The 17,650-nt window shown below is 40.5% G+C and overlaps 2 protein-coding genes across 3 annotated transcripts in view; one reads left to right on the top strand and one right to left on the bottom strand.

Moving 5' to 3' along the window:
- Positions 1-3,947: 3,947 nt before the first annotated feature.
- On the bottom strand, positions 3,948-8,482 carry LOC118222717. Its single transcript, XM_035408499.1, has 10 exons — positions 8,307-8,482; positions 7,496-7,563; positions 7,259-7,339; positions 6,875-7,030; positions 6,173-6,253; positions 5,860-6,015; positions 5,167-5,247; positions 4,568-4,699; positions 4,273-4,363; positions 3,948-3,985 (listed from the first exon to the last, which is right to left on the bottom strand). Exons 1-10 carry the CDS (start codon positions 8,392-8,394, stop codon positions 3,948-3,950), a joined length of 972 nt encoding a protein of 323 aa, XP_035264390.1. The 5' UTR covers positions 8,395-8,482.
- Positions 8,483-12,308: 3,826 nt separating this feature from the next.
- The window catches only part of LOC118223706 (protein Shroom2-like), a 68,410-nt gene continuing 63,068 nt past the window's right edge, over positions 12,309-17,650 (top strand). The window contains exons 1-2 of one of the 2 annotated variants that reach the window (XM_035410605.1): positions 12,309-12,941; positions 13,264-13,509. In XM_035410605.1, the coding sequence (XP_035266496.1) occupies positions 13,285-13,509 (225 nt within the window). In that variant the 5' untranslated portion in view covers positions 12,309-12,941; positions 13,264-13,284. Of the gene's footprint in view, positions 13,510-17,650 lie in introns of both variants that reach the window. The other variant, XM_035410606.1, reaches the window with a different exon arrangement.

The following is a 17,650-nucleotide window of genomic DNA, read 5'->3' as shown; positions in this document are numbered from 1 at the left end:
AGCAAAAACCAAAAGACAGCATACATAGATTAAAGGTACAAATAATGGGGCGACATACCTCAGGAGGTAAGAGCGATTGTCTGGCAGTCGGAGAGTTGCTGGTTCGATCCCCTGCCCTGGGCGTGTCGAAGTGTCCCTGAGCAAGACACCTAACCTCTAATTGCTCCCAATGAGCTGATTGGTACATTGCATGGCTGCCTTTCATCATTGGTGTGTGAATGGGTGAATGAGAGGCATCAATTGTAAAGCACTTTGGATAAAAGCGCTATATAAATGCAGTCCCTTTACCATTTACTGAATAATTCAGATGCCCACTTCCGGCTGTTACAAAGTGACTTAACTCTAAGGAAGCCGCATATTTTAACTTGTGAAAAAGAGGAGGGGCCAGGGGCATGGACACCCCACACACACACACACACACACGAAGACATACACATTCACACTACAGATAGTAACCTCCCAGTTCCTGCTGTCTTATCTCAAGGCTAAGCTGCCCATGCAATTTGAAGCTTCCTATGGCTGAGAACAGCCAAATGGTGAATTACATGTCTGACAATATTTACTAAGAGAGCTGCAATACAGTTATTTTAAATATATTTGTCTCCTCATCACCAAATCTACACCTGCCACATGTAAGTTTCCCTAAGACCAAGTTAATAATGGCCAATCATGTACATCATTAGGCTCAACATCTGGAAACATGTGACAGATCTTACTTGTGAATAACAACAGGTGTTACTGTGCTATAAGCATATTTCTAGTATGACATTTAGTAGCAGCAGGATTTGTATCTGTGTGGTGGATGGGAGACCAGGGATGGTTGTAACACTAGAGCCTACCCCAGCATGCAGTGAACGAGAGGCAGGAATATGCCCTGGACAGGCCACCGGTCCATCGCTGGGCCCACACACCATTCACTCACACACTCATACCTACAGGCAATTTAGAGTCACCAATTAGCCAACTGCTTGTCTTTAGACTGTGGGAGGAAACCGGAGTACCTGGCGGAAACCCACGCAGATACAGGTAGAACATGCAAACTCTGTGCAGAAAGGCCCTTGTCGGGATTCAAACTCAGGATCTTCTTGTTGTGAGACAACAGTGCTCTTCACTACGCCACTGTGCTCCCCTAACCAGAAATCACGAGACAAAAATTAAATTTTAAGTTTCATTTTGGAATTTCATCAAAAAAAGAGAGAAACTTGGTTAACAATATAACACAGTCCCATGCTAAGCTCCCTCCATTCTTTAAAAACCTTTGAAAAGAGTAGTAGCCAAATTCCGGGTCTTTCTAAGCCAGTGTGATACACATTCATAACAGAAAAAGACACCATTAAAACTTAACATAACAAAGATGGAATCAAACAAACAGCAGAACTATACTATTACTGAGCCCAGAACTGGGATCATATCCAGCAACACAGCTGTATTGACGTAGATATACCATTAGCATGTCATTAAACTATTGGCTTATTAAACAAATATTGCTTGAAACAGTATTATATAGTTTTTCATTTTAGCATTATGTACACTTTACAGAATGAAAGCAGCAGCTCTCAAAGGGGGAAAGGACTGGGCTGCGGTGATGTGGTGTCAGATTTTGCATCAGCAAGCCCCACTGCAGTCTGTTGCACATGAAGTGTCCTTACCTGTGGACTGGAAGTGTGATAAAAGAAGCAGGGACTGACGTCCCCTATTTAGGAGATGAGCATATGCTTGTCTCTGCTTTCCCTGAACTGAGAGTGGAGGGAGACTGGATACTTTAGCATTATGGACTAAATAATGTGTAAGTTTTATTTTTAACCACCACAAGCATGAAGGCCATTCCACCCTTATGAAATCACAGAACCTCACTCACTCTGCAAACGGCAAAATAAACAACAAAACATATTTGATTTTGGACTATTGTTTATTGAGAATCACATTCATGTTCAGTTAGGATTTACATTTGGATTTTAAGAATTTGATCGAGAGCTGTAATGTATGTATTGTAAGCTGAGTTTTGATTGGCGAGGAGCCTGGCACAGCTTTGCTAGGAGAGTTCTGACGAATCACTGCACAGAGTCTGTGTGCTGCAAGTGTCTGTGAGAGAGAGAGAGAGAGAGAGAGAGAGAGAGAGAGATCTCAGAATGGTCTGGCATGGTTTGTGAATTTAGAACATGAAGAACTGCAGAAAAAGAACACCTCCCAATATCAGTACAAAATGCAGCCTTATTGAGAAGTACTGGTGGTCAGCTGATACTGTGAGGATAAGAGATCAGGATAGGCAAGTGGAATGCACTGAAATATACTGTAAATGGGCAGAGTTTTAGGAAAATACACACTCACCCGTCCCGGGAGAGGGAAACTGACTGTCGGAGCGTCCCGCGCTGCAGTCAAAGATCGGTCCGCGCATTTTCGCCAGCCCCATATTCACCTCATCCAGCCTTTGGGAAAACATTTTAAGACACAACCATCAGAACCTGCGGCTTAAAATGGCGCTCTCTCAGTGCTTGTACATAAATCTCTTCAGTAAAGTGGCTCTAGAACTGAAAACTTACAGGCTGCGAATGTTCTCTGCCTCTTTAATCTGGCACGACAGAAATTCATCCTGAAAGGTGACCTTAAGCTGGGGAGAGATAATGAACAAAGAGGAATTCAATGTCACCAATCCAATTTGTAAAGGTCAGCGAAAAGGTGCACAAATGGTATTTCATGTAGTTTGTAAAAACAGCTACATTTGCCCAGTGGTGCAAAATGTGCTTTACAAGTTGTGTGCAGGCTGAGTTGTGCAGGCTGCTTGCATTTGAAAATGAAGCGATTTTCCACTTAAATGGAAAATGTTTGGTTTTTTAACGAGGCGGAGTGTAATTTAAGTAAAAATCTTGTGTTACACTAAACTTGAGTTGAGTTCAATTCACTTAATAAAGTTCATGGACAGCAGTAGAAACCAATATGAGCATTTGTAACATGTAGAAATCAATCTTTATACGCTTAAAAGAGCACTGAACAAAATTACATTGAACTAACAAGCATATTATTAAGTATGTCCTATTATTAAGTATTTGTGACAAACAGATTTGTGACAAAAAGATCCTTGTTAATAACAAATCTGACACAAATACTTAATATAACATGCTTATCAACATGCTTCAAATTAGTTATACTAACAAGGGAAATTAGTTAACATATTCTGTTTCACACAATCAGTTGAAGTCTTAATTATTGCGTGCAATCACAGTCCATAATTTTATTAAGTAAATTTTTGAGTGTAACCAATAAATCTTTCAAGCTTCACAGCAATCAAGTATAGCCTAGATCGAATCAATCTAAAGCAGACCTTAAAACAGTCTTGGGCACAACACTGCAAGTACAGGTGTGCTTTCTCACCAAGCTTGTTTCATTTTTTTCTTCCTTCTTCTCCTTGCAATCCTTTAAACCTTCCCGTGCCCGCATTCTTTTGGCATCCTCATGTTTCTTAACCTGCTTCCTGCAACATAGAGAGCATGCAAGGTTCAGGCTTCCTGCAATATAGAGACTACTGGGGCCTGTCTGTCACTTGTCTGCCAGAGCCAGTTTCCTGCAAGATAGACCACTCATTCTTCAGCCCTACACTGCAATGTATACATTATGCAAATCATTTCTGGTCCAGTAAAAGATTTGGTCCAAAAGAAATAGGATTAAATTGGGTAAAATAACAATAACAATAATGTAAACCCATTTACATGCCACATGTAATACAGTAGTCATCTATCCCTACAGAGCTCCCTGTTACTTACTGAAAAAGAGAAGCCTCTCTCTCCTTGTACTTCCTGTCAATAATCTTCAGGTTGTTCTTGATCTCCTTGAACAGTATTTCCTGGTATGCCCACTCACGTTCATAGACCTTCAGTTCACGCAGAAGGACCATGGCTTTTCCTGGCGAGCACACACAAAAATGCACACAATTCAAGTTACAGGAAACGACTTCACCCAAACTGCCTGATAAAGGGAGATGTACACGGCTCTGATAGAAGTGTGTGTTGATGCATTGGGGTTACATTGGGAGGGAGCATGGCAATGTGCAATTTGGACTGTCAATCATCAAAATGCGGTCAAAGGAATAAATCTTTACTGTAAAAACTGCACTAGTTTAATGTGTTGTAGCGTAACATAAGTTTGTACTTTCAATGGCACAGAAATTAGAAAAATTGTAGCCTTTCTTGATTGAAAATGAAGGGCAAATGTTTTTAATGCATCCAACTGTTACGCTGCGTTGGTGCTGTAAGAGATTTGCATTGTATGACAGCATACCTTCCACAGCATGAGTCTGTTTCTGCTCCTTCAGCAGTTTCTTATTGACCTGGTCTTTTTCCTCTTCAGTGTGAATAAATGCAGATTTTACCTGTAAGAGAACCACAATAACGAACCTGAGCAATTTCATTTTCATTTGTGTGTACCTGCATCTACACCCACAAAAATGATTAGGTGAATCACTATGCAATCACAGGCTACAATCTGACAGACATAAACCTGAAGCGCCTTCCCATTGTACTCTCATTAACAGTACAATGACATCAATAGAAAAAGATTTTGAAAAAAAACATACCATGCATCGTAAGACGAAGACAGTGCCAATTATCAGGACAGCTTCCACGGTGGCTATGATGGTCAATATCCTGCAGTTCCACTCATGGAGGGTGGTGTTTGGCTGAACTTCTTCTGGCAAGCTGCCAATCAGCTGAAGAGCCATGAAGAGCCAATCAGTGCTCATTACACACATATCACTCTAATATTGCTTTTATTTACATCCCTAGCAAACACCTAGCCTCATCCAGAGCCATTTACACTGCTTCCATGTGTAGCATATAACACTATCTGCTCATACTGTTGGCTAACAAGCTGTTAAAGTACAATGGTAAAATAAACAATGGCTCTACAAAAACATTTTATTATAATCAGCATGTTGATTTCTTATTTTAGTACTTTAAAGAACTTTGGTAAATGGGTGGCATTTAAATGCATGATCATTTCAGCTATTTCCAATAATTGTTAATATTGTAATCACCGGACTGACAAACTGATGGTCTAAGCATGGCTAAAAGCCATATCTCATTTCCAAGAGAGTGAATTGTGGATATTTGCCCACAACTGCTAATCTGGTTAATGGGGGTTCATTATAAAAACACAGTTCCAAAGTTGGTCTACCTCCACAAAAGCCTCAGAGTGTATTTCACTGGGTCTGTTGGAGTCGCCCGGTCCAGTTCTAAATCCAGGTTTGTTTCCAAGCTGTTAATAAATAAAACAATAAATGCTGAAATAAGAAAAATCAAAATTCTCTGACACAAACATAGCATGTATTTTAGTGCTGGGTAAAACAAGTCACAGTTATTATAAACATACACAGTCATTTTTATTTTAGTGCACCATTGTAAAGAACTTTCAATTGCTACTATTACTAATAATTATTATGTAATGCCATCATAATAATCAATTACTAAAAAATATTATTAGGCTGCTAAGCACATATGACTACAACACTACTGGTTTTACAGAAATAATTAGTTTTTCTCAAATGAAATGTTATCTGTAGTTCAGAAACTGTAAGGCCTAGTGTAACCATATTCAACAGGTGGGCTGCCATGACCCCCAATGCTCAAGGAAGGTATCACACACATATTGGCCAGATGGCAGTGCTATAACATAGATATTTATTTTTTGGTCCATAACTTCCATACTACAAGTCCAACTGATGCCAAACTTCATACACATGCAATATTATTTCTACTATTGTCAATAATTGTTAATAAGGGGATTTGAACCTGAAACCACCTGAGGTTAACGCACAGTACCATGACCACTATGCTCAGCAGAGCTGTGCTATGCTGTCGTTATACTCACTTCTCCCACGTAAGCGTGGAAGCGCTCCAGAGTCTGGTGGAAAAAGTGTCTGAGAGCCGCAAAGCTTGGCCAGGCGGAGTCATCTGCTGGGGCGCTGTCAATCAGCCCATCGGCAGAGAGAGCTTTCGGGACCCTGAGGCCAGGGGTGAATGATGCCTAAAAGAGAACAAGAAAGATTAACAAATATCGGACAGAAAACTGAAATCATCTGAGCATACAAACTGATGGTCTGAGCATGGCAAATAGCCATATCTCATTTGCAAGAGAGGGAATGGGGGTTCATTTAAAAAATTCTGTTCCGAAGTTGGCCTACCTCCACAAAAGCCTCAGAGTGTATTTCACTGGGCATGTTGGGGTCCCCCAGGCCAGTTCTAAATCCAGGTTTGTTAACAAGCTGTTAATAAAACAATAAATGGTAAATTAAGATCTAATTTCGCTGACATAAACATAACATGAATTTTAGGGCTGGGTAAAACAGTCACAGTTATTACATATTTACGGTCATTATTATTTTAGTGCTTCATTGTAAAGAACTTCAAATTTTATAAATAGATGGCATTTTTGCATGCATTAGCATTGCTACTGTTACTAATAAATGTTATTTAATGCCATCACAATGATCAATTACTTAAAAATATTATTGTGCTGCTAAGCACATAGGACTACTACTGTTTTTACTGAAATAATTTATCTGTTTTTCTCATATAAAATTTAATCTGTAGTTCAGAAACTGTAAGGCCTAGTGTAACCATATTCAGCAGGTGGGCTGCCATGACCCCCAATGCTCAGGGAAGGTATCACACACATATTGGCCAGATGGTGGTGTTATAACACAAATATTTATGTTTTGGTTCATAACTTCCAAACCACAATATTATTTCTGCTATTGTCAATAATTGTTAATATTTTAATCACAGGAGCACAGGGGATTTGAACCTGAAACCACCTGAGGCTAACGCACAGTACCATGACCACTATGCTCAGCAGAGCTGTGCTATGCTGTCGCTATACTCACTTCTCCCACGAAAGCGTGGAAGCGCTCCAGAGTCTGGTGGAAAAAGTGTCTGAGAGCCGCAAAGCTGGGCCAGGCGGAGTCATCTGCTGGGGCGCTGTCAATCAGCCCATCGGCAGAGAGAGCTTTCGGGACCCTGAGGCCAGGGGTGAATGATGCCTAAAAGAGAACAAGAAAGATGAACAAATATCAGATAGAAAACTGAAATCTCCTGAGCATACAAGCGACTAACAGCCATATCTCATTTGCGAGAGAGTGGATATTTTGCCCACACTGGTAATCTGGTTAATGGGAGTTCATTTTAAAAACACTTCCAAAGTTTGCCTATCATTTGCAAGAGAGTGAATGGGGGTTCATTATAAAAACACTGTTCCAAAGTTGGCCTACCTCCACAAAAGTCTCAAAGTATATTTCACTGAGTCTGTTGGGGTCCCACGGTCCAGTTCCAAAACCAGGTTTGTTAACAAGCTGTTAATAAATAAAATAAAATAAAAATGGTAAATAAAAAACAATCTAAATTCGCTGACAAAAACATAACATGTATTTTATTTTATTATATCATGATCCAGTTGTAGTATTGCAGCATATTTAAAGTTGCCAACGAAATTTTGAATTCATACTTACGTTTCCTAAATTATTGCCAAATGAGGGGCAGGAACAGTTTTGTCCGTCCCCTCGGCAAACTGATGACACTGGTGAGAGGGATAAGTCACGTTAGATACCGCTACTGATGTGAAGCAGCTCCACACGACAATGTTCACCTAGTGTACAGTACATCAAGTGTTGCAATGTTTTTAAGCATTGAATGATCTTAAGTAACTATAGGATGATAAAGCCTAGTTTATGTTGATCCTTTCGTTTTGTAGTCCAAGGTCGCTGCTCTCTAGCGATTACGAATGGTTTATATATGACGTCACTTACGGATATGAGTGTTAATGAGCGCAGGATACAAGCTCACCCTGTCCTTGACTGCTGACCAGTTCACAATATTGTTTATTACAATTTAATGATTATAATTGTGTTAAAACTTGAAAGAAATTGGGATCATAATTTGAATCCAGCTGCCTGGACCATTAAAATTCAAAAGATAGGCCCCTCTTTTGACTCCTATTCATTTGTGCATCGTTTTTCAGCGCTCCCTCGTGATAGTAGTGGCATATCTTCGCTTAGGGGAAGTGTCTTCTGTCTTACTATACCGTAAAGTAGGCCTACTGTAAATGAACGATATCGCATCGATATCGTAGATATGGGTCATGCCCCACCAAGCTGTAACTTGGCGGAAGGCATACCCGCCATCTCAATGTAAGTGGACGTAAGTAACAGGGGAGGTAGCCTACATCATTTAACCAGCAGCGCCATTTTAAAATATTAAAATTTTACCGATTCTGAATAACTTTTACAGAAAATTCAACAAATTAGGTGGGAATAGTCTTACCGTCACCTGTGATGTTTCCAAATTGGGGTGTGTCGCTAAAATTAAAAATCAAAATAAAGAAGAGCAATCGCGTAAGGATCCATGTCATGATGGCAAGGCACGTATCAATAGGCAGTGGTCCCCACTACTTGTAAGCATGTTAAAACAATATGTCTGAATAAAGAAGGTAAGTCAAATGGTAGTTGACAAGTCGAGTCCACGAAGTATAAATAATTAGAATTCATTCGAGCAGTGAAACGTCATCGTTCTACTGTTCCGTCACAGCTGTAGTTGGAGGGCTCACAGAAGTGCCTATGACGTTTATTTTTTTTAAAATTAATTTTGAAGAATAATAATTAGGCCTACAGTGGATGAGATTTATAATAATATCATCGTAACTCTTACAAGTTTTTTGACCGAATTTTGCCAAGAGAATTTTATCCGTGCAGCGCTCATCATTTCAAATATTCTGACACAGACTCAAGAATTGATGTCTAGAGTGCTGGCGAATTTGACATAATACACGATTGGTATAGCACCTTTCATGTAATGAATTTGCAGCCTAAAGTGCTTCAAAGCATTTAATTACATTTTTAATATGAGGCTGGAAGTTCAAATAAGTCTAAAATAACTCATAGATTATTCACCACACTGTTTATATTTAAGGCAAGAGGACCTATGTTTTGAGCTAACTGCACTCATTGTAATTTTGATCCAATTAGTAGAAGTATGACTGACCCTGGGCTCCTGTTAATTGTGTTTACGCAGAGTGCTTTTGGACCCCACAGAATGAACCAGGTCCTGCTGGTTGTGCTATGCCCCATTCTGCTGACACCTCACTGTTCTGGGTGCCTGAGGCAGTTTGAAACATGCACGTTCATCAAATTGAAAAAAATAGGTTGTGAATTTACTTAAAACAGAATTTTGTTTACACAGTTAGAGACCAGAGCAGCAGAGACAGATACTGTCGGTCTGGCCAAGACTCACCAGCTAGCTCCTGTTGCACAGAAGACTGGAAGATCAAGAGGTTCCTACTCTGGTCATCCAGGGAGTCTGATATGTTCCTTTTCTTAATCTGTTGCAGGAGAACATTCATTCAATCATGAGTAGATTTATTTATCACCTTTCTGGGTTTGGACTAGGTTATGAGAAAAATAATAGTAGCACTGTATAACAGTGTACTGGCTCCCCAGCAAGCAAGCAAGCACCTATTGGCCATCATGCTAGTTTTTCAAGTTGTCAGGACCATTTACTGACAATTTCATCTTTTCTTAACAGCTGATCTACCACCATGCCAGTCTCGCCTGAACTGTCTGCTAGCAGACTATGGGGCTGATTGGCAAAACACTGGCGGGTCGACAACTGTGGCAATAGCGCGCCACTAATGTGATGCTTGTTTGCTGGGCTGCTGCAATATAAAATACGGCGTGGTGTGCAGCAATTCAGTGTAACAGTAAATATCCCTGTGTAATGGTTCAGTGTAACAGTGGATATCCCTGTGTAATGGTTCAGTGTAACAGTGGATATCCCTGTGTAATGGTTCAGTGTAACAGTGGATATCCCTGTGTAATGGCTCAGTGTAACAGTGGATATCCCTGTGTAATGGTTCAGTGTACCAGTGGATATCCCTGTGTAATGGCTCAGTTTAACAGTGGATATCCCTGTGTAATGGCTCAGTGTAACAGTGGATATCCCTGTGTAATGGCTCAGTTTAACAGTGGATATCCCTGTGTAATGGTTCAGTGTAACAGTGGATATCCCTGTGTAATGTCTCAGTGTGACAGTGGATATCCCTGTGTAATGGCTCAGTGTAACAGTGGATATCCCTGTGTAATGGCTCAGTGTAACAGTGGATATCCCTGTGTAATGGCTCAGTTTAACAGTGGATATCCCTGTGTAATGGCTCAGTGTAACAGTGGATATCCCTGTGTAATGGCTCAGTGTAACAGTGGATATCCCTGTGTAATGGCTCAGTGTAACAGTGGATATCCCTGTGTAATGGCAGGGTTTTTGCCTGGAGGATGGTTCACTAAAAAAGGTTGATATGATTGACATCTTTACCACCCATGGACTACTTTTTCTTTACAGCGAAGAATCCAGTTTTTTATTTTTTATTGTTGTGATATAGCCTATTTCACCAGTAGTGGGTGCCATGGTCACATCCATCTCACCTGTATTACAGTATGCACTCGTTAGGGTTTAACGTAGGGTTGCACAACTTCAGTCCCTGAGGGTGGGTCTGCATGTTGGTTTTTGTTTCAACTGATTAACATAGTTTTAGTTTTCTGATGGCTGTAATAAGCTATGCTGGTTCAACTCCTGTCCTGAGCTAAGTAAAATCTTTAAGATACACTTGCAGTCTGCAGTTCTAGTTGGTACAAATGAGCTAATTAAATAATTAAGAGCAGAAGCTGGCACAAAATCATGAAAGGGATCAGCCCTTGTTATGCACCCCTGGTTTAAGAATAAGAAGAAGAAGAGGCAACAAAATAGTAATGGAAATACTATATCTTGGCAGGCTACATAAAGGAGCTTGCTCATTGAATCAACTTAAATGCAAAAGCACAACTCAAAATGAGAGTGTAACTTCATTAATTATAGCACAGATCATTTAGCCTGGGCTTTTTGTGTGGCCCTTCTGTGTGGAATTTGCATGTTCTCCCCATGTCCACGTGGGTTTCCTCCAGTATTCGGTAGGTTAACTGGAGACTCTAAATTTCCCATAGGTATGAGTGTGTGAGTGAATGGTGTGTGTGCTCGGTGATAGATTGGCGACCTGTCCAGGGTGTATTCCTGCCTCTTGGCCAATGCACGATCCAGCATCACCCGCGACCCTGTTCAGGATAAGCGGGTATAGATAATGGATGGATGGATTTAACCTAGTCTCATGGATCTAGTATAATCAACTGTTTGCATAGACGCATGATGAGAAGTGTGATAGTGATAAACAGGAAGATCTGCATTATTACTTTATTGACTTCAGGTTTTGTAGGTGGTGATCTGCACTACCTTATTTCACAGAATCCTGATGGTGCTAGTGAAAGCTCAACTTATGTGTCCTCCTGGGCCAAAACAATACCACAACACTGCTAGAGCAGGTTTTTGTCATTTGTAGCTATACTATGTGGACAAAAATAGGTCCATCGAGTTATTTGCCAAATAAGTTAAATAGTATAATTTTTTTAACAAAAAAATGTTTAATGTAAAATAATAAAAAATCTTATTTGTGAACACAATTTAAAAAACAAAACAATAATATTATATTAATAACATTATGATTATAATTACTGATACTACTTACTACTACTACTACTAATAATAATAATAATACTAATAATAATAATAATAATAATAATAATAATAATAATAATAACAATAATGCTTTTCATGCACCCAAAGCACGATGCAGACAATTGTTCAAACATGTGGTGCAGTCATTAAAAAAATGTTTTGTGTAACACAGCTGAATTGCTCATTATTTACACTATTAATATACATTGATGTGACACAAAGTTTGAATGACCACATTCCCTTCAGATGCTAAGGTGATTTAACACAGCCAAGTTACTTAAAAAAATTCAGGAAACTGGGTAGCACTGCTTGGGAATGGGCTAGAATAGGCACGTGCAATTTGTGTGCGCTAAGATCGACAATATTGTTTCTTGTAACTTGGCCTAATTTTGCTTTCAGTCAGCTACTTATGATTTTGCAAGTTTGAATTAACGACCTATAGACAGTGCTTTGTATGTGTGAGTAACTTGGCATTTTGTACGTTGAAGACGTGTTTTCTTTTTCAGATACAACTTAGCTACATGGGTATCTGCCACAGAATCGTCCTTTTGAACATTTTCAATATATGGAAGCATATTCTGGTTTAATTCCACACAACATAATCACAATTATTTACTGCAAATTGTGTGGCCCTGTGCATTGTGGTTTGAGTTCACAAGTCGCGCCTCTGCTGGCCAATTCAGGTAGCTGGCTAAAATTGCTTTAACTTGGCTGTCGGATAGCGTGCTATTGGCTGTGTAATTCAAAGCAGATCTCCCTGGGAACTGGGAGAACTACACCGTTTATCCGTGCGTCTCACAGTTCTTAGCCAGCCTTGAGTCTGAAAATAAGGATATTACCTGGGAAACACGCCAAACTCACTTGGTGTTCAAACAGTAACGTCAGATATGCACTGGAATTGTACAGCATCGGAGAATGAACACCTAGCGAGCTCTTTTGCGGCGAGATAAAATTCCGCCTGTTGATAATAGCTAACTTGTTAGCTTGCTTGCTCCAAAATATTGTTGAAAGAGAGATCACTTCGTTTGAGGATGAAGAAGTTCACCATCGCCTGCGAGCAATATGAAACAGTAAAACTGACTGGTCGTATCGCATCTGCCATTCTGGGATGAGAAGGAAGCCGAACCTACTGTTGTTTTTTATAGCTTGCTAAGTCACTTCACCGTGTCGCCTAGGGAACGATTTAATAATTAATAATACATATAGCTAGCTAAAGTTAGTTAACGTGACTTGGCACGAGTTTTCTTGTCTAAACTACCTTTCAATACTGCTGTATTTACAGCTAACAAGCAACAGTAAGAAAACAACGAAGAGTATCTTAAAGTTGCCGGCTGGGTGGAATGAGTATTAATTTCACAGAATTAGGTAATTACGAGTCTGATTGACTTGACTTGAATGTCCTAAATGAATGTGGCAGTCTGAAAGCTTCAAAGTTGTTTTCTCTTGCATGTAGCCAATATGTTGCGTTTCATTCTGGCATTAAAGAGCCTTATGCGTCTGGTGCGTAAGGAAGTGTTGTCTAACAAAGACAACAACATGCACATAGCTAGCTAGATATCGAGCTTTATATGTTTTTCCCCCCCCGAGAGAATAAAGCAAACTGAGCGCGTGATCTGTATTCAATGTTTGTATCCATATAGTTACTTTATCTTCAGTTATTCCACAAATGACACCTGTTTTCTGCAAGGTTTAAAGTGGCTTTAACATCATGGACGCCGTAGGTCATAGTGCCGACCTAAGGTACACTGGTCAAGATTGCAGACCAGCGCATGGAATCCTTCAACAAGAAGTGGAAGTACTGGGGACTTTGGAGCAGAGGGTCGGCGACAGCGAAGGATGCAGGCTGGTGGATGTTCTCCTCACTGGAGGGGCGCCTTGGGGTTTTACTCTGAGAGGAGGTCGGGAGCACCACGAACCCCTCCTAATTACCAAGGTAACCCTACTTTCGTTAAAATATCCATAGTAACGGCGCCATAGCAGAAATCATGTTATCAAACTGGCGTAGCGCGTGTGTCTGCGTGTGTGTGACTGGCACTTACTCTGTGGGTCTTGTAATTACTACCTTTTTCAGTGCACCTACGGTTTGCCTATCTGTCAGTTCAGCAGTTTTAATCATTGTGTTTGCGCTTAGCCGGCCTTTTTCAACCGAGCAGGATGCACGAGCGCCAAGTTCTTTCCTGCAATTCATATAGAATGAGTGGGATATGCACAGTTTCCGCGCACGTCTGCAGTGCATGGCGGATCTTACGCAGGACATTAAATGCTCTTTTCATTACAGATAATGTTAGAAATGAAAAAAAGGTCCACGTGCTAGAGAGTGAATCATTGCACACTGGCCTACTGAAAGCTATGTCGAAAGTTTCAATGGGTTGGTGACCATTGGTCAGTATTAGTTCTTTTTTCTTATTGTTCATGCATACCAATTCCAATAGAGATGCTTGGTATCAGGTTAATTCTGATAGTCTGCTAATCCTTGAGATTGTCAAGAGTGATGTCTTCCTTGCCTTGATATTGTTAATAATTGGATGGTGAGGCGGGTGGTTGACTTGATTATGCAATGATATAAACAGTCAAGCTGACTGTTATCTATAAAAATGACCTATAAAAAGTTTCCTTATGGTTTGTAAGGTTCCTCTCAATTACATCCTGATCCATGTTAATTAATTTTATTAAGAAATGTGGTGACTTACAGGCTGAAATTAGAATTTCTTTGTTATCTTAGATTTTTGCCTTTCAATAAAGTAGCCTACATTCTGAAATGTAGTCATCAGCAGGAAGAGCAGTCCACTATTTTTCACCATTTTGCTTTATCCATTTTGTGCTGGGGAAATGAGCGCTGAATTGCCTGCAAATTGTGTGGTTGATGTGGAACTATGTATTTTCAATCTATTTGTGCATTCTGGCTCTATATATGTTGCATTTGTTTGTGGCCTGTACACAGCCTGTGCTCCAGCTGCTAACTAGGAAATTAAGCTGCTTCTTAGCATTGTTACCTTGGCGTACAAAAGGTAGCCTACTTTAGCTTTGCACAGAATGGTGATTATTATGAATAAATATAATGCATCCATTTTGACTTTCTCTGAGTTGGGCCAAGTACCCTCATAAAGGGCTAGAGATGCTACAAAACGACCAGTCACACCTCATAATAACACAGTTGCGTTTTCTTTGTTATTTTCAAGGAATTTATATTGAACTTTTTTCTACAAAAATGGAATGGTCATATTCACAAAAAAATGTTTTTGTATTGTCAGAATGGGCTGGGTGAACTTTGCTTGGCTGAATGAGTTCACAAATTAATTACTGCAGATGGCTGTCCTCGTGTTATCATTAGGAGCTGGGGATGAAGAAAAAAAAACAGGATTTCCTTGCTGGTTTCTCGTTCTTCTCCTTATCTGCTTTTCCTGTGCTGTACTCTCTTCGACAGCCATAAAACTGCCCGCCGGCCACTGCCGGATATAGCTGATTAATTGGCTGTCTTTTCCAACACACTTCTGTTGTTCTCATGTGGCAAAATGGTCTAGGCTCTGGTACGACTTGGGATTTTTCTTTTCTGAAACTCGTTGGGACACTAACACGGGAGAGCCCCGTTGAAATTACATTAGTATTGTATTGTTAAAATATTTGCCATAATGATTGTTTAAGCTGTCGTCATGCACGTTCATTTGTAGGCTAATTAATTTTTTATGTCCAACGGTAACGATGAGTATGTTAGGCAGCATGCTTCCTTTTTAAAGTAGTTGCTTATCCTTATGCACAAGCATTCCTCAGCTGCATTAAAATCATTAAATGCCGGTTTACCCATAAAGCTACAAATACCAGAGATCAGCGGTGAGATTTCAGAGCTTGTCTCTGTGTTCAGTGTGTGGCATTGCGATGGGGTTGCGGTTAAAGGTCACATTCTGGGGCTTTAAAAAAATATAATTTCAGGTTTGGTGTATGTTTTTGATTGGCTTATGCAGTTTTTGTGTGTAGTGCAGGCTATTTTAGGTACCTAAAATCTGCTGGCTTCACAATGTGTAGGGGTATGCACAGGTCTATGGTTTAAAACCAGAAAATATACTTCAGGTAACTCAAACATAGCTTGTACAGTGACATTATACCTCCAGATGTTGCACATGTGTATATTACCTGATTATTATGTTTTGTAATTCTCATCTTTGGTTGGGGCTATTTCCTATGATGTATGCAGCCTGAGACCACTGTACTCAAAGAAAGCTTTGTGTGTTAACAGTACTACACATGAGAGAAGAGCCTCAAACTTTAACAAACTACCATTAGCCTAAACAATTCAGATCTATTGGAAACGGAGGCTGGTTATCCATATGGCTAAGTTACGAACGACCTGGTCCGGCTTATTATACTATAAGGTTGTGAAGAACCTGATCAGATGCTTAGTACCATAAGGTTATGAGCAATCTTTTCAGTTCATTGTGCTGTAAGGTTATGAGCAACATGGTCAGGGACATAGTATGGTAAGGTTATGAGCGACCGGGTTAGGCTCATGGTAACATAAGGTTATGACCCTGACCATTGAGGCTAAATACTTCTTAGAATTGTTCATTTGTCTTCATGGCCAGCCAGTCCATGCTGTGGGCTACATCGGTTACACTGCTGCTGTAGAAGTCCTGTCCAGGATCATGAATAGTTAAAATAGTTATGAGCAACCTAACTATGCCCATACTACTTTAAGGTTATTTAGCTGGAGTAGCCAGTGGAAACAAACACTTGTGTACACACACTGGCCCTCCAGGAACAGAATTGCCGACCCCTGCGTTATAGGCTGGTTAATTATAAACCCTCAAAGACCTTGATGCTTTATTCAGTGATGGGTGGGTGGCGGGAGCCTGTGTTTGCAGTCTGCACAATTCCACTTCCGCTGGCTTTGTGCACTGCTTCCATATCAGCCTCTGTGAGTTCAAAGTCCCCATTAGCCTACGGAGCAGGAATGTTTCATCGGCTGTTCAAGCACTGAGCAGCTCTCCCCCCCAAAAGGGTTTTCTGAGGAACGGGGCACTTTTTCCTCATTCACTGTACGTTTCAGGACATGTGACCAGAATGCACGGAATTCCTGCCAGTGTTAAGGGTCTTAACTAGCCGACAGTACTGTTGTTAGGTCACAGCTCTGCTCGCAGTGTTGAATTGTCATAGTGACCCGACGGAGGGTCTGTACGGGAGCGCACTCGTTAGCTCGCTGACCAAGGGGACCGCGACTTCGCGGGAGGAGCAGGCTGAACGTCTACACCTCCGGGGAATTCCATCACACCTCTGCGGTTTGTGAAATAAGTTAATATGTTACCGTTTTTGCCTTTCGCTGTTATTTGTTTATGTTTAACCTTGAGTTTAGTTCTTTGGTTTCCATTGAAGCTTGGTTTCCATCTGTCTGCAATGGTGAGCATGCTACAAGCAGAGATTTCAGACTTCACTGCAAAAGAGCATAACCTTTCTTTCGAAAGTCCTATCTCCATGTATTTCCATGCCATTGTAACTTTTGTTAAACAAAGAATCTCAGTGCTTTCTGTTAATATCTTGAAATTTTACACTTAATTCAAGTGTAAGAGGAAATTGCTCTTTCAGATGAAGTTCAGTCACTGTTCAATTGACTTCTTATCTTGTCTCTTCTCCAAGATGATTTTTTTATCAATATTTCAGGCTTCACAGTGGCGCCTGTGATGAGGTACACATAGATTAAAAAAGAAAACTAGGGGAAATGATGAATGTATGTGGTAGTGTTAAATTCTGTTTTGTATGGTATTGTAATTAGCCTCTCAGTAGTGCCTGGATGTACCGCATTCTGATTTTTGGTCCTCTGAAAGACTGAAGCAAAGTACTAATGTAGCCTTGATAAGGCACTGCTTCCAGAGAGTGACATAGACAAATCTGTAGAAGTCCCCCCCTGGCTTCTGCCTCTGTTTGCGCATAGCGGAGCTTCAGAGGGGCTGCAGCCGTCCGTGGCCGGCAGTGCCAGGATCCGCAGAGGAATGCAGAATGCTGAGGGTTTCACGAGGCTCTCCCAGTGCACTGAATTACTCCTGACAGCCCGGAGCCTGCTGGAATGGCACACTGCGCCATCTGGG

This window comes from Anguilla anguilla, chromosome 3 (genome assembly GCF_013347855.1).
Source record: "Anguilla anguilla isolate fAngAng1 chromosome 3, fAngAng1.pri, whole genome shotgun sequence".
Lineage (NCBI taxonomy): Eukaryota > Metazoa > Chordata > Actinopteri > Anguilliformes > Anguillidae > Anguilla > Anguilla anguilla.
This window is presented reverse-complemented; position numbering and strand designations above follow the sequence as displayed.

Coding starts and splice junctions, on each gene's coding strand:
- LOC118222717 (XM_035408499.1), bottom strand. CDS start 8,394: ATGACATGGATCCTTACGCGATTGCTCTTCTTTATTTTGATTTTTAAT. Junction 6,254..6,874: donor TCCACGCTTTCGTGGGAGAA/GTGAGTATAGCG, acceptor TTTTATTAACAG/CTTGTTAACAAACCTGGATT. Junction 6,016..6,172: donor ACTCTGAGGCTTTTGTGGAG/GTAGGCCAACTT, acceptor GTTCTCTTTTAG/GCATCATTCACCCCTGGCCT.